This window comes from Neovison vison, chromosome 2 (genome assembly GCF_020171115.1).
Source record: "Neovison vison isolate M4711 chromosome 2, ASM_NN_V1, whole genome shotgun sequence".
Lineage (NCBI taxonomy): Eukaryota > Metazoa > Chordata > Mammalia > Carnivora > Mustelidae > Neogale > Neogale vison.
In genome coordinates this window covers 98,632,594-98,646,445 of record NC_058092.1, presented here as the reverse complement: position 1 = coordinate 98,646,445, position 13,852 = coordinate 98,632,594, and the positions used below count along the sequence as shown (strand labels likewise).

Sequence of the window (13,852 nt, the reverse complement as noted above, 5' to 3'; positions counted from 1 at the left end):
CCTGTATCTCTCCTGATCTTCCCTTCCCCATCCAAATCAAAACCATTAATCCAGGGTTGGATAAGTTAATGTTAATAGGCTTTAAATACACACACACACATATACTGAGAGGAAGGGATTGGGGCTAGAGATGGGGCAAATGTGACTACACTTTTTACTTTATGCTCTTCTGTCCTGACTGAATGATTTTTACCATAACATTTTATAATTGAAAAGTAAATTTATAAAAAATATTATTACATAAATGCAATTTCTGCCTTTTGTAGCCTCCAAGATTGATCAGTGTGCAAACAATGCAAAGAAGCAACATGAACTGTGGAGCTTTCCAAGCCCATCAGATGAGATTGGCTCAGAATGCTGCCCGAATACCAGGGATACCCAGGCACAGCGGCCCTCAGTATTCCATGATGCAGCCACACCTCCAAAGACAAGTATGCCTAGAGTTACATTTGTAAGAATCATACAATTTTCAAACTAAAAGACGTCATGCTTCTTAATCAGTTGGGGGTGGGGGTTGCTGTGTGGCCATTGATACCTTTGAGAATTTGATTGATGCTGTGTATCTTCTTGTCCCAGAAAAATACACGTACACATGAATTCAGTTTTAAGAGTTTATTTAATGGCATTCAACTCATTATATACTGTGGGTTAAGAACCTCTAATCTAGTTTAACCAATTCATTTTACAGAAGTAAAAAACAAAGGAGCTTGTTATTTTTCTATAATCACAAGAGGTAATGGTAAAGTCAAGATTAGAACCTCAGTGTCCTGAAATTGTTCTTCTAATGTTTTAATGTGGTATTTGGAACCTAATCTATAAAAGGGACTTTGAAAACAATAGAGCTATGCTATATGTTATTTAATTATTTAATCCTCCCTCCTTCTCTTTGCTTATTTTTCTTTTAAGGATACAGATGTGCCTACTCTTAAAAATAAATGTATTTAGAAATACGTTTTCTAATTGTTGCCTGAATAGCAGGTTATGTTCGAATAGAAGTTAGGATTATAAAATCAGGCTACTTTTACATGTGATTTCTAGTTATAAAAGAATAAAGTTAATTTTATAATGTTATAGTGATATTTCTCAAAGCATCCTTTAATGACCATCAGAATGGCAGGGGTTATTGTCAGAAATAGATTCTGAACCATAGTTACTGAAGCAGAATTTCTAAGGGCAGAATACTTAGAAGTAATAAATTTTTATTTAACTCTCAGATTAATCTGTATACTAAAGTTGGATAAACAGTTTCAGAGCAGTTTATCAACTTTTAGGCCCAAGTACCTCTGGAAAGACTTGAAAAATAAGTACTCACTCACGTTTACAGTTGGCATTTTAAAGTTCTGTTATAAACTTAAGTTTAAATGGTTGCTGAGGACATATTTTCTGGCATATTGTAAATATTGACTTTATAAAGTAAAACCTTTCTATCATTCTTATAAACCAATCCACTAGAATCCCAAATACTGTAGCAAGCTCTTTTTTGTTTTGTTTCTTTTAAAGTTTATTTATTTGACAGAGATCTCAAGAAGGCAGAGAGGCAGGCAGAGAGAGAGAGGAAGGGAAGCTGGCTTCCTGCTGAGCAGAGAGCCCAACGTGGGGCTCGATCTCAGGACCTCGGGATCACGACCTGAGCTGAAGGCAGAGGCTTTAACCCACCAAGCCACCCAGGCGCCCAGCAAGCTCATTTTTGAAATCAAAATTTTATTGTCTTTTCTCCTTGGACTTGAATTGCTCTTCTGTTTTTTCTACAGAATTTTATCTTAATGTACTTACATTTGATAGACTTACAAATCAGTTAGTTGCAGTTTTCTGTGGGAAAAATGTCTCTCAATTTTAAAAATTCTTATATTTCCAGCGACAGTAAGACAATATATTAAGCTTAAAAAGATTTTTTTCAGGACCAGATTTTCATTACAATAATTCCTAAACAATTGTTTAAGAATATTAGGAATCATAAAAGTAAAATTCTTTTATGTATGCATTTCTTTATGAGATAGATGGAGTCATTTCTCCCTTCCTATTCATTTATATATACTTGCATGTCTGTCACTTTTAGAGTAAGTTAGAATTCAACATTAATTTTCATTATGGTTTTTTTTCTGGTTTTGTTTTCTCATGATCCTCAGGAAATTTGTTCACAAAAGCCTATATCTGGTATTTAAAAGAATTTTCTTATTTTCCTCAGTTGTTTGAACTTTTGTGGGTTATAAACAAATTCAAAATGAACTTTTAGTACTGTTTCATAAATCTTTTTATATCATTTGACAGTTTCCTCATATCTTTGGTTTTTGTTGATCATCTGGTATCAGAACCCACTTACAGATCTGTTACCAGGTTTTTGAGCTGGGTGCACGTTTTCATCAGTTTGACACTCATAGCAGTTATTTTCTGCCCCAGACCATATGCTAGATAAGATTAGGACTGGGTCAGAGGTATGCTGTTGAGGTTTGGGGGAGAAGGGTAATTAGGAAAGAAGTAGAGGATGAGAACCTGTAGAATCTGGCACATTCCTAGGGAAATCAGGTTTTCTTTAGGGAAAAAATACTTATGAAGGTTGAAGAAATGGACATTAGTTTCATTAAAGGTGTTAACATACCCATGTACCCGTTAGTATGTGGAAAACCCTCAAGTATTATCAGGAGACAGGTACACCGTTTGGAAGAGTGCAGAAGCTGCGGAATCAGGCTTCAGGGCTCCTACAGAAATCACTGGTTGTTAGAATTTTGTGTTTAAATTTCTAATGATTTATTGATACATGTGTAATTTGTTTCCCAAAGATTCTTTTGTCTATGTTACCTTGAAAGATGGTCCTCCTAATGGTTCTTCACAATGAGACAAGTGAGGTATTAGCCACATTTCTAAATTACTGAGATGTGATGTACCTAAAGTCACAGAGTATTACAATCAGGAATTGGTGTCATATTTCTATTTATACATTCATTGTTTTTTCTTACCTTATCAGTTATACAATGCACAGTAGTTTTTCACAATTATTTTTATTTTTAAAAAGACAAAAGTGTCAAAGAAGAATATAAATAGAGCAGTGGCTTTCCTGGTGTGATGTTTGAAACCTCTGGGGGCTTTCAGGTGATCTGTTTATCTTTATCTTTGTTCCGAATTAACATCCTATTACCAGCATTCTATCACTAACATTCTATAACATTCTTTCACCAGGTTGACAGGTGGAAAGTTATTGGCAAGTCTGCTTTTTCCTAACAACTACACAAAAATGAGTAGGAAAATGAAAAGCCCAAGTTTGAATTCGGATCTTTTTGGGGGGAATAAGTTGGAGAAGGCTTACTCTTTTTTTCCAGTTTTATTGTTTAATTATCAACATATATCACTGTATAAAGGCCTACAGCATAATGGTTTGATTTTACATACATTGTGAAATGATTGCCACAATAGCTTCTGCTAACATCCATCCTGTTATATAGATAAACAGTTAAATAGATAAATAGTTAAATAAAAAGAAGAGAAATTTTTTTCCTCCTTATAATAAGAATTCTTAAGATTTATTTTTTCTTTTCATGTTTTTTATTTAAATTCTAGTTAGATAATATACAATGCAATATTGGTTTCAGGAGTAGAATTCAGTGATTTATCACTTACATAGAACACCCAGTGCTCATCACAAGTACCCTCTAATGCCCATCACCCACCTAGGCCACCTCCCACCCACCCCCCTTCTCCACCCTTAGTTTGTTCTCTGTCTTTAAAGAGTCTCTTATGATTTGTTTCCCTCTCTCTTTTTTTTTTCTATTCTTCCCCCCCCTTCCATATGTTCATCTGTTTTGTTTCTTAAATTCTACATATGAGTGAAATCATATGGCATTTGTCTTTATCTGACTGATTTTGCGTAGGATAATATGACTCTAGCTCTACCCACATCATTGCAAATAGCAAGATTTAACTCTTTTTGATGGCTGAGTAGTTTGTGTGTGTGTGTGTACACACGTACCACATCTTCTTTAGGATTTACTTTTAACAGCTTTCCTGTATATCATACAACAGTGTGAAAACTATGGTTGTATTGTATATGTCACATCCATAGAACTTTTTATCTCAAATAGAAGTTTGTACCTTTTCCCATTGACCACTTTCAGTTCCACCTTCTCCCATCCTCTGCCTTTGGAAACCACAAATCTGAATTGTTTTTCTGTGCAATTGCTTTGTTTTAAGATTCCACATATAAATGAGATCATATAGTATTTGTCTTCCTCTGTCTTATTTTACTTAGCATGATGCTTTCAGGGTCCATCCATGCTGTGGCAAATGATTGCCTCTTTTTTTATGGCTGAATAATACTCTGTATGCAAACACACTCATATACATTTTATACATGGCCAGACCCACATACATACCACGCCTTCCTTGTCCATTCATCTGTGCATGGACACAGGTTGCTTCTGTGTCTTGGCTATTGTTAAGATAGTGTTTACTTCTTTGTTTCTCAGCCACAGGTGTCAAACATTTGTGAATCTTCCCTAAACTAAAAAGTGTTGTGAAGGTATAGCTCATATTAGGATATCTTGGCAGATCATGTAATGATAACATCTTTTTTCTTAACAGCACTCAAACCCAGGACATGCTGGACCCTTTCCTGTTGTGTCGGTGCACAACACCACAATCAATCCGACCAGCCCTACTACAGCTACCATGGCAAATGCAAATCGAGGTCCCACCAGCCCGTCTGTTACAGCAATAGAGCTAATCCCCTCAGTTACCAATCCTGAAAACCTTCCATCACTGCCAGATATTCCACCCATACAGGTTTGTATCTAAATTGAATGAGGGATTTAAAACCTCATGTTAATTAAGGAGCTAAGGGTATATCTTTTCTTTCTTTTTCTTTCTTTCCATTCCCTTTCCTTCTCTTCCCTTCCCTTCCTTTCCCTTCCCTCTTCCTTCCCTCCTCCCTTTCCTCTTTCCTTTCTCCTTTCCCCTTTCATTTTTCAGGAGAAACGTGTTTCGAAATTTCCAAAGAGTAGAATATAATATTTAATTTTTAAAAGTTATATATGCTAAAACCAGCATGCCTCAGTATTTTAAAGTTTTAAGATACTGGCTTTGTTAATCTTTCTGCCACTTGCCAACAGACAAACCTTGTGTTAGACAAAGTACTTGATCTACCAATATGGATCCAGAGAGGACATGCAGGACCAAAATGTGGTCATGTATTTGCCACTCTTCTGTTAAGTCTAAAAGGGATGGTGTACCCCTTGTGCAAACAGGTTGGACTAAGAAAGGAAGAAGTTGGAAAGTCTAGAAATTAGGCACTTTGGTGGAGGGTGGTGCATAATGAGAGAGAAAGTGATAGTGAAAAGTAGAGGATAAAAAGGTGAAAAGTAGAGGATAAAAAAGCCTTCTGTCCCTTTCACCTGTAGCATCTTCCTGAAGAAAAATATCTTGTTTTAGTATATGTGCTGCCGAAGCGAGCACTGAAGAAAAATATCTTGTAGTGCCTTCTGAAATTTCATGAATTCATTTGAATTAAAAGCATTTTTTTTATATTTTTTTAAGATTTTATTTATTTATTTGACAAAGAGAGACAGAGTGAGAGAGAAGAAACACAAGCAGGGGGAGTGAGAGGGGAAGCAGGTTTCCTGCTGAGCAGTGAGCCAGACGAAGGGCTTGATCCCAGAACCCTGGGATCATTACCTGAGCCGAAGGCAGCTGATTAACCGACTGATCCACCCAGGCACCCCTAGAAGCATTAATTAAAATTTTTTTGGGGGGGTGGGGGCACCTGGGTGGTCCAGTTGTTAAGCACTGACTCTTGATTTTGGCTCAGGTTGTGAACTCATGGGCCCGTGTCAGGCTCTGTGCTGAGCGTAAAGCCTGGTTGGAACTCTCCCTCTGCCCCTCCCCCCTACATGCTTATTTCCTTGCTCGCAAATAAATAATACATATATATTATTTATTTATTTTGGATGCAGCACACAAACTATTTAATACAAAAATAATAGACAAAGTCAAACAGGCGCTTATTAATAAGAGAAAAACTGACTAGAAGAAATTTATCTTAAACACTTGGCTGGCTCTATCAGTGGAAATTGCAATTCTTGGTCTTAGGTTTGTGAGTTAAACCCTACATTGGGTATAGAAGTTACTTTAGAAAAAAACTAAAAAACAAAAACAAAAACCACCTTATTGTAACTTAATTCCAGTTGCATTTAACTGAGCTCCGTTGCTGAGAATACAACTCATGCACAGTTATGAATGAATGATTTTTACATTTTCAGATTTTCACTGAATACTACCTTACAACACATATATAGTAAATTTGAAAAAGTTTAATTCATGATCCCCAGATATACTTCATTTTTGTTGATATTTTGGAAGAGGTCATTTAAGAGAACAGTCCGTGATTCTGGCTTATGGGTTGTGTAATGAACCCAGCTTAGACTCTGTTGGACACCAGGTCTCTTCCACTTACCTTCAGACATCAGATGGGTTTTGGGTACTTGTTTGGAAAGTTCTCTGGGTAACATGACATGCCAGTACTCCTTGTGCTCGTCAAAATACTTGTTCAAGTTGGTAGATTGGCTTGTGGGCAGGGCGGGTGGAAGCATTGAGGTGCTAGGAGTAGGCACAGCAGACTGCTTGTTCGCATTAAGCCAAGGCAATGACTTGACAAACAGCATTTTGTTTATAAATTTAAATATAGTCTTTGAAGTTATACTGAGTCGTCCTCACGTGCATTGTATGAGTTATTTAGAGTCAAGGGTCACCAGGGGAGCAAGGAGCAGTGAAATTGATAAGACACTGGGGCCCTTGATTGCATTTTAATATTTTTATGTATTTAATGGATTTTATAAGAGTTTTAAAGGATGTTTCTTTAACTTTAAAATTGCTTCAAAATCACTAGTTCATTGTGAATTCTTTAAATCTTACTGTTTCCCTAATATTAGGAGACATCTTTTTTGGCTGAGTGAATGGAAGTTGTATTGGTGCTGAAAGGACTGGACAAGATAGAATGGGAAATTTGAGAATATATCTATAAAAAGTGGAATTTCTATTTTTAAGATTTATTAATTTGAAAGAGAGAGTGCACGCACGAGCAGGGGAAGGGGCAGAGGGAAAGCATCTCAGACAGACTCCTTGCTGAGCATGGAAACTGAAGCAGGGCTCTATCCCACAACCCTGGGATCATGACCTGAGCCGAAATCAACAGACAGATGCTTAACTGACTGAGCCACCCAGGCACCCCTCAAGTAAAATTTCTAAGTCATGAGCTTACAGCTTACAAAAGCATTTTCATAGGCAGTATATCAGTTTTTTATGTAAAATCATCTCGTGGTAATGTGATCCCCCTATTTTATGGATGAGAGTAAGAAAGGTTAGTTGACTAGTCACCCACTACATGGAAAAGTTGGAATTCAAAGCTCAGACTCCAGATTACAAGTTTGGTTTTCTCCCCACTATCCATCCTGATACAGTCCTGATTGTAGGCCTGGAAAGGTTTAGTATTGAGAGGTTTGGAGCAACTAGAGAGAGGTATGTATAGTGTTAAAAGAATCATTCAAGTTTTGCTAAATACTTAATATATGCTAAAGTCCTTGGTAATTGAGAATAAGAAGATAAATAAAACTTGGTTCCAGGTCTTAAGAAACTTTCAAAAGGAAAAGAAGTTTGCTACTGTCTTATTTAACATAATTTGCTAGGCTGTTTTGACCTTGGTTTGGTGCTTTCTGACAGAGACCAGATGGAGGAAATAGATGCTACATATCTTTCAAAAGTTGGGCATCATAATCAGACTTTCTTTTTATCATCTACTTTTTTTTTTATTAAAGATTTTATTTTATTTGACAGAGAGAGATCACAAGTAGGCAGAGAGGCAGTAAGAAAGAGGAAGTAGGCTCCCCGCTGAGCAGAGAGCCTGATGCAGGGCTCGATCTCAGGATGGATAGTGGGGAGAAAATGGCCTGAGCTGAAGGCAGAGGCTAAACCCACTGAACCACCCAGGCGCCCCATCATCTACTTTTAAAAATTGAGATATAATTCAGATACCAGAAAGTCCAATTTTTAAAAATAAACAATTCAATGTTTTTAGTATATGTACAAGATTGTGAACCGTTACCACTATTTCTATAACATTTTTATTACCCCAAAAGACTGTCCATTAGCAATCACATTTCCCTCTTTCCCAATCTCCAGAAACCATTAATTTACTTTATGTTTCTATGTTTTGCCTCTTCTAGACATTTTGCATGTGCGGAATTATATAATATATGGCCTTTTGTGCCTGGCTTCTTTCACTTAGCAGTGTTTTGTAGGTCCATCCTTGTTGTAGCCTGCATCAGTACTTAATTCCTTTTTATGGGTGAATACTCACCCATAAAAAGGAGTATCGTTTGGGTGAGTATTGTATGGATATGCCACATTTGTTCATGGGCTCATCAGTTGTGGGCATTTGGGTTTCTACTTTTTGGCTGGTAAGGAATAATGCTATGAACTTAATTTATACAAGTTTTTGTATGAGCACAGGTTTTTGGTTCTCTGTGGTAAATTTCTAGGAGTGAAATTACTGTGTCATATATTGTGTAAGTTTTTGAGGAACTGCCAAACTTTTCCACAGTGGATGCACCATTTTACATTCCCACCAACAGTGTGTGAGGATTTCAGTTTCTACACATTCTTACCAACACCTGTTACTGTCATGTACTTTTAAAAGTAGAGGTGGTTACCATGAAAGCACAGCTATAGTAGGAAGTAGTTAACTAAACGAACCAAGAACAGAAAGGGAAAGAAACCTGTCCTCTCTTTAAGAATCACTTACTTTCGGGGTGCCTGGGTGGCTCAGAGGGTTAAGGCCTCTGCCTTCGGATCAGGTCATGATCCCAGGGTCCTGGGATCGAGCCCTGCATCGGGCTCTGTGCTCAAGTGGGGAGCCTGCTTCCCCCTCTCTCTCTCTGCCTGCCTCTCTGCCTACTTGTGATCTCTGTCTGTCAAATAAATAAATAAATAAAATCTTTAAAAAAAAAAAAAAGAATCACTTACTGTGTCTCCTATCCCATAGTCGCCATGGTGTAGTAAGAAGAAACCTGGTGGAGGCTACACAGGAAGTAGACAAGGTAGCATTAACTATGTAATGCAACTCAGAAGTAAATTCAAAGGCAGTTTTGGATATTTGTTGATTTACCTTAATGTAGTAGTCATGACAGCCATCCAGGATTAGAAGTTGATCTAAATAGAATTCTCTCAATGTAACTTGTATTTTATTTTGCTCTACTGTCCATTTCCAGCATAGTGATAATGAATGTTTGTAATTTATACCTTGAGGTGATAGATGATGAACCCGAATACTTTTTGAATTCATAAACGAATATTAGATTCTGTTCAGATTAGATTACAATAAATAGATCTAATGTTCTTTTTTTTTTTTTAAGATTGTATTGGGAGAAAGTGTGTGTGAGTGGGTTGGAGGGAGCAGAGGGAAAGGGAGAGAAAATCTTAAGCAGACTCCAAACTAAGTGCAGAGCCTGACAGAGGGCTCAATTCCAGGACCCTGAGGTCATGACCCTTGCCGCAGTCAAGAGTTGGATGCTTAACTGACTGAGCCACCCAGGTGCCCTGATAGATATATATTCTAATGGTTTATTCTTTATACAGATTTTTTCGTATTTGGCATACATAGTAACTATTCATCTGGATACTGTATTGGACATTATGAAGTTTTGGAGAAACTATGTATTTTGATATTCATATGTAAACTTAAATGTTATGGGGAACCCATTTCTGCACTGTGCTCTTAGTGCTAACTAAATGAATCAGTCTTTTCTCCCCATCTTTACCAGTCTGATAGGTAAAACAATATTCTTGATCTCTTTTGATTACATTTCTTTTATTTGTATGCATGGTTGTCTTTTCTTAGGTTCAGTGATGATTTGTATTTCTTCTCTGGATTGTCTTTTTCCTTTTAATTCATAGAAGTTAGTTATATAACACATGTTCAAAGAACATTGAATTAATAAGTGAATTAATGTTTTTCCAGTTAGACTTTTTTTTCTAGTTAGACTTATAACTTTATTAATGCTGACTCTTCACCTATGTCTAGTGAAACCTGGGAGTGAATGTGTCAGCTAGCATTTCCTTATTGGGGGCTGTAGTGATGTCATGGGGGCCCTTTTACGTACTTCCAGTTTGCCTCTTCAGAATCTGTCCACTCTTCTTGCCTTAGGCCTATCTATCTGGCCAGAGATACAAATTGCAGGTAAAGTATAGGAACTGGTGATAGAGTTCTAGGTAACCTGGGACTTTCATGTCTTTTTTTTTTTTAGGATTTTTTTTATTTGACAGAGAAAGATCACAAGTAGGGAGAGAGGTGGGGGGAAGCAGGCAGAGAGCCCGATGCGGGCCTTAATCCCAGGACCCTGAGACCATGACCTGAGCCGAAGGCAGAGGCTCTACCCAGGTGCCCCTCATGTCTGTTTTAAATCATCCCCTCCTCCTTTGTGTTTAGGTGTGACATTGTCCAGCTTCCATCTGTGGCCCATATTAGGAGCTCCCCCTCTTTAGAAACCCTCCACTTGATTAGTTGCATCTAGGAATTCTCCTATAGTTATAGCTTACAAGTGAATTCTTGGCCAACAGCTGTGATCACCAGACAGGCACAACTCCTGATATTCCTTAATAGCCCTCCAATGAGCTCACTGCCTGCTATCACCTTTAGCCCTTTATGTTTCTAACATGAGGGTTTTTTTTTTTTTTTTAAAGATTTTATTTATTTATTTGACAGAGATAGATCACAAGTAGATGGAGAGGCAGGCAGAGAGAGAGAGGGAAGCAGGCTCCCTGCTGAGCAGAGAGTCCGATGTGGGACTCAATCCCAGGACCCTGAGATCATGACCTGAGCTGAAGGCAGTGGCTTAACCCACTGAGCCACCCAGGTGCCCCTAACATGAGGGTTTTTAAAGGGCTTTAATGAGAAAGGCTTATTTACTTTTCAGAGGAGTCCTCCCTTGCCTGTGATATATTGTGACCTACTTTATTTCGATCATTTTTCTATCAATCCAGTTGTACCTTGCTATATTTCTATAATTTTCTTCAAAGTTTCCACTTTGATGACATCCTTTCCTGTTTTTATAACCATGAAATCAGTGTAATTTTGAGAGGAAAGGAGAGCAAGAAGTAAATGTACGTGTTCAGTTTTCTGTCTTGAATAAGAAGTAGATTTGCATAAAAGGTAATCTGCTTTTAGTGGGAGAGAAGCTTAAAGGGGCAAGTATGGGCACAAGTTAGACCATATTCAAGATTGGCATTATTTAGGAGTAGTTTGACCGTCTCTTAAGGAGTAGTGTAAAATTTTTCCTAAGGTAATTTTTTAAATAGTATTTACTGCGTCTTACATAAATATTTCCTATTTCATCATTACAGTTCTTCAGTGTAGTGGGAGGTTTTAAAGAGAGGAAACTGATGTTTAGGATGCTTGTTTCTCTGGCTTTAACCTACCACTTTGCCTGTAAGTGAGAAAACAGCTCAGTTCTTCTGTGGGCTGCCCCAGGTTATAAGGGGGCATTATATCCCAGGCTGAGGGCCTTATTTGGAGTCTAAAATCTTTCTGTTTTTTATTTTTTATTTACTTTATTTTTTAAAAGATTTTATTTATTTATTTAACAGATCCCAGGCAGGCAGAAGGTGGGGGGAAGCAGGCTCCCTGCTGAGCAGAGAACCCATTGTGGGGCTTGATCCCAGGACCCTGAAATCATGACCCGAGCTGAAGACAGAGTCTCAGCCCACTGTGCCACCCAGGCGCCCCAAGTCTAAAATCTTTTTAAAGTGTTCAGGTTAGGCACTGACGTGATTAAATTTCTGTTCAGGTGGTGATTCTGGCAGGACTGTGAATGCTGAAATAAAGAGAGGACCAGATGGAGAAGGATGCTGATAAATAGCGTTCTTCATCAGCTTTGAGAAAGAGCAAGAGTCAGTGTGTCAAAGCGATTTTATTTTCATAGTAGAGCATGAAGGATTTAGTGAATTGTTAGGTTTTGTCTTGAACTGCTCCAGGTTATTTGCTGAAAAGTATTAATTATAACTTTGTTCACAAAAACTTATAAACTATGTGGGTCCTCAGGAGAGGCTAAGAAAGCAACAAGTAAGCCAGTTTGATCAAATGATCTGTTAGTAACTGTGAACATAAGCAGTTATACTAATGAAATTAATAACTTCTCCTCTGCTTTAATCAAAGCAAATTTATCATTTCATTTTTTCTTTTTAGTTGGAAGATGCTGGTTCAAGTAGTTTAGATAATCTACTAAGTAGATACATCTCAGGCAGTCACCTACCCCCACAGCCTACAAGCACCATGAATCCTTCCCCAGGACCCTCTGCCCTGTCTCCAGGATCATCAGGTAAAGCCATCAAAGGCGCTGGCTCGTTTCTTTTGTTACAGCTGACCCTTGAACAACACGGGTTTGAACTGCACAGATCCACATATACGTGGATTCTTTTCAGAGAGTGCAGTACTGTAAGTGTATTTTCTCTTTCTTACGTTTTTTTTTAATAACATTTTCTTTGGCTTTACTGTAAGAATACAGAATATAATATACATACCATGCAAAATATCTGTTAATTGACTGTTTATATTATCCTAAGGCTTCTGGTCCACAGTAGGCTTATCAGTAAAGTTTTTAGGGAGTCAAAAGTTACATGTGGTTTTTGCACAATTGGGGGGTAGGTCAATGCCCCTAACTCTAACATTAAGGGTCAACTGTGTATGTATTAGGTTCTCCAGAAAAACAGAACCAATAGGAGGGGTGTGTGTGTATAGAGAGATTTTAAGAAATTCGCTCACAGGATTGTTAGGACTGGCAAGCTATAGGGCAGGTTAACAGGCTGAAGACCCAGGGCAAAGTAAATGTTACAGGCTTGAGTCTGGAGGCAGAATTTCTTCTTCTGGGGACCTCAGTCCTTTCTCTTAAGGTCTTCACCTGATTGGATGAGATCCACGCACACTGTGGAGCTTAATTGGTTTAGGCAGAAACTCAAGTGATTAAAATGTTAATCACATCTAAAGATACCTTCACAGTAACATCTAGACTGGTGTTTGGACAAAAAATCAGGTAGCTATATTCTAGCCAAATTGATACACAAATTGATATACTCAAATCATACTTTTTTTCTGATGGCTCTTTCTAACTATATTTCTTCAAATACAGTTGACCATTTTCAGCTAACTGAAGTAATATATGTATCTGTAGTATATACTGTTCAGAGCTGTTAATTACCCCTCCCTCAACCCCCAGCTGTTTTCACATTCTTTGCTAGGTATGTAGATGCATTTGCTTGTATTTTACGATACAGATGGGCAGTTGAAGAGTTCTTTGGTTTCACCCCATATTTATGACTTATAAGATATTGAAAAATTAAAAAGTTGAGGAAAGACAAGTAAATTTTCAAATTGCAATTTTAAAACAAAAACTTAAATTTACTGGCAACTATTAAAGTTGTGATTAATCAACTCTATGAGATACAAATCTTTTCCAAAACCCGGTTGTTTTGTTGACCCTTTTATGAATGAATGATTAAAGCAACTCTGAACAGATTGACAGTGCAGAAGTGGTTATGGAGTTTATTTTTTTTTGGTTTAAATTAAATGTAACTTACTTCTTACTGAAACAGACCACCTCATTATTTCTTGAGTAAAAATAGTTCAAATTTAGATGTCAGTCTTTCATGAGATGCACCATTAATATGATTTTTAGTTGTAGAATTTTTAAAGTTTAATATAATTAATCCAGGACTTCTAAAAGAATGAGTAATTACTGGGACTCTAAGTAGGAGATTTACCAGATGGCTTGTGGCAAGATGGCAGATGGCTTTCTCTTGACCTGGTAGTTCTCATTGATTG

The 13,852-nt window shown here is 37.3% G+C and overlaps 1 protein-coding gene across 2 annotated transcripts in view; it reads left to right on the top strand.

Annotated features, from left to right (window-relative positions):
* Window positions 1–13,852, top strand: part of TRIM33 (tripartite motif containing 33) — a 114,362-nt gene that overhangs the window by 87,112 nt on the left and 13,398 nt on the right. For both annotated transcript variants that reach the window (XM_044238960.1, XM_044238959.1), the window contains exons 10-12: window positions 267–431; window positions 4,573–4,773; window positions 12,221–12,353. In XM_044238960.1, coding sequence (XP_044094895.1) covers window positions 267–431; window positions 4,573–4,773; window positions 12,221–12,353 — 499 coding nt within the window. The remainder of the gene's footprint in view (window positions 1–266; window positions 432–4,572; window positions 4,774–12,220; window positions 12,354–13,852) is intronic.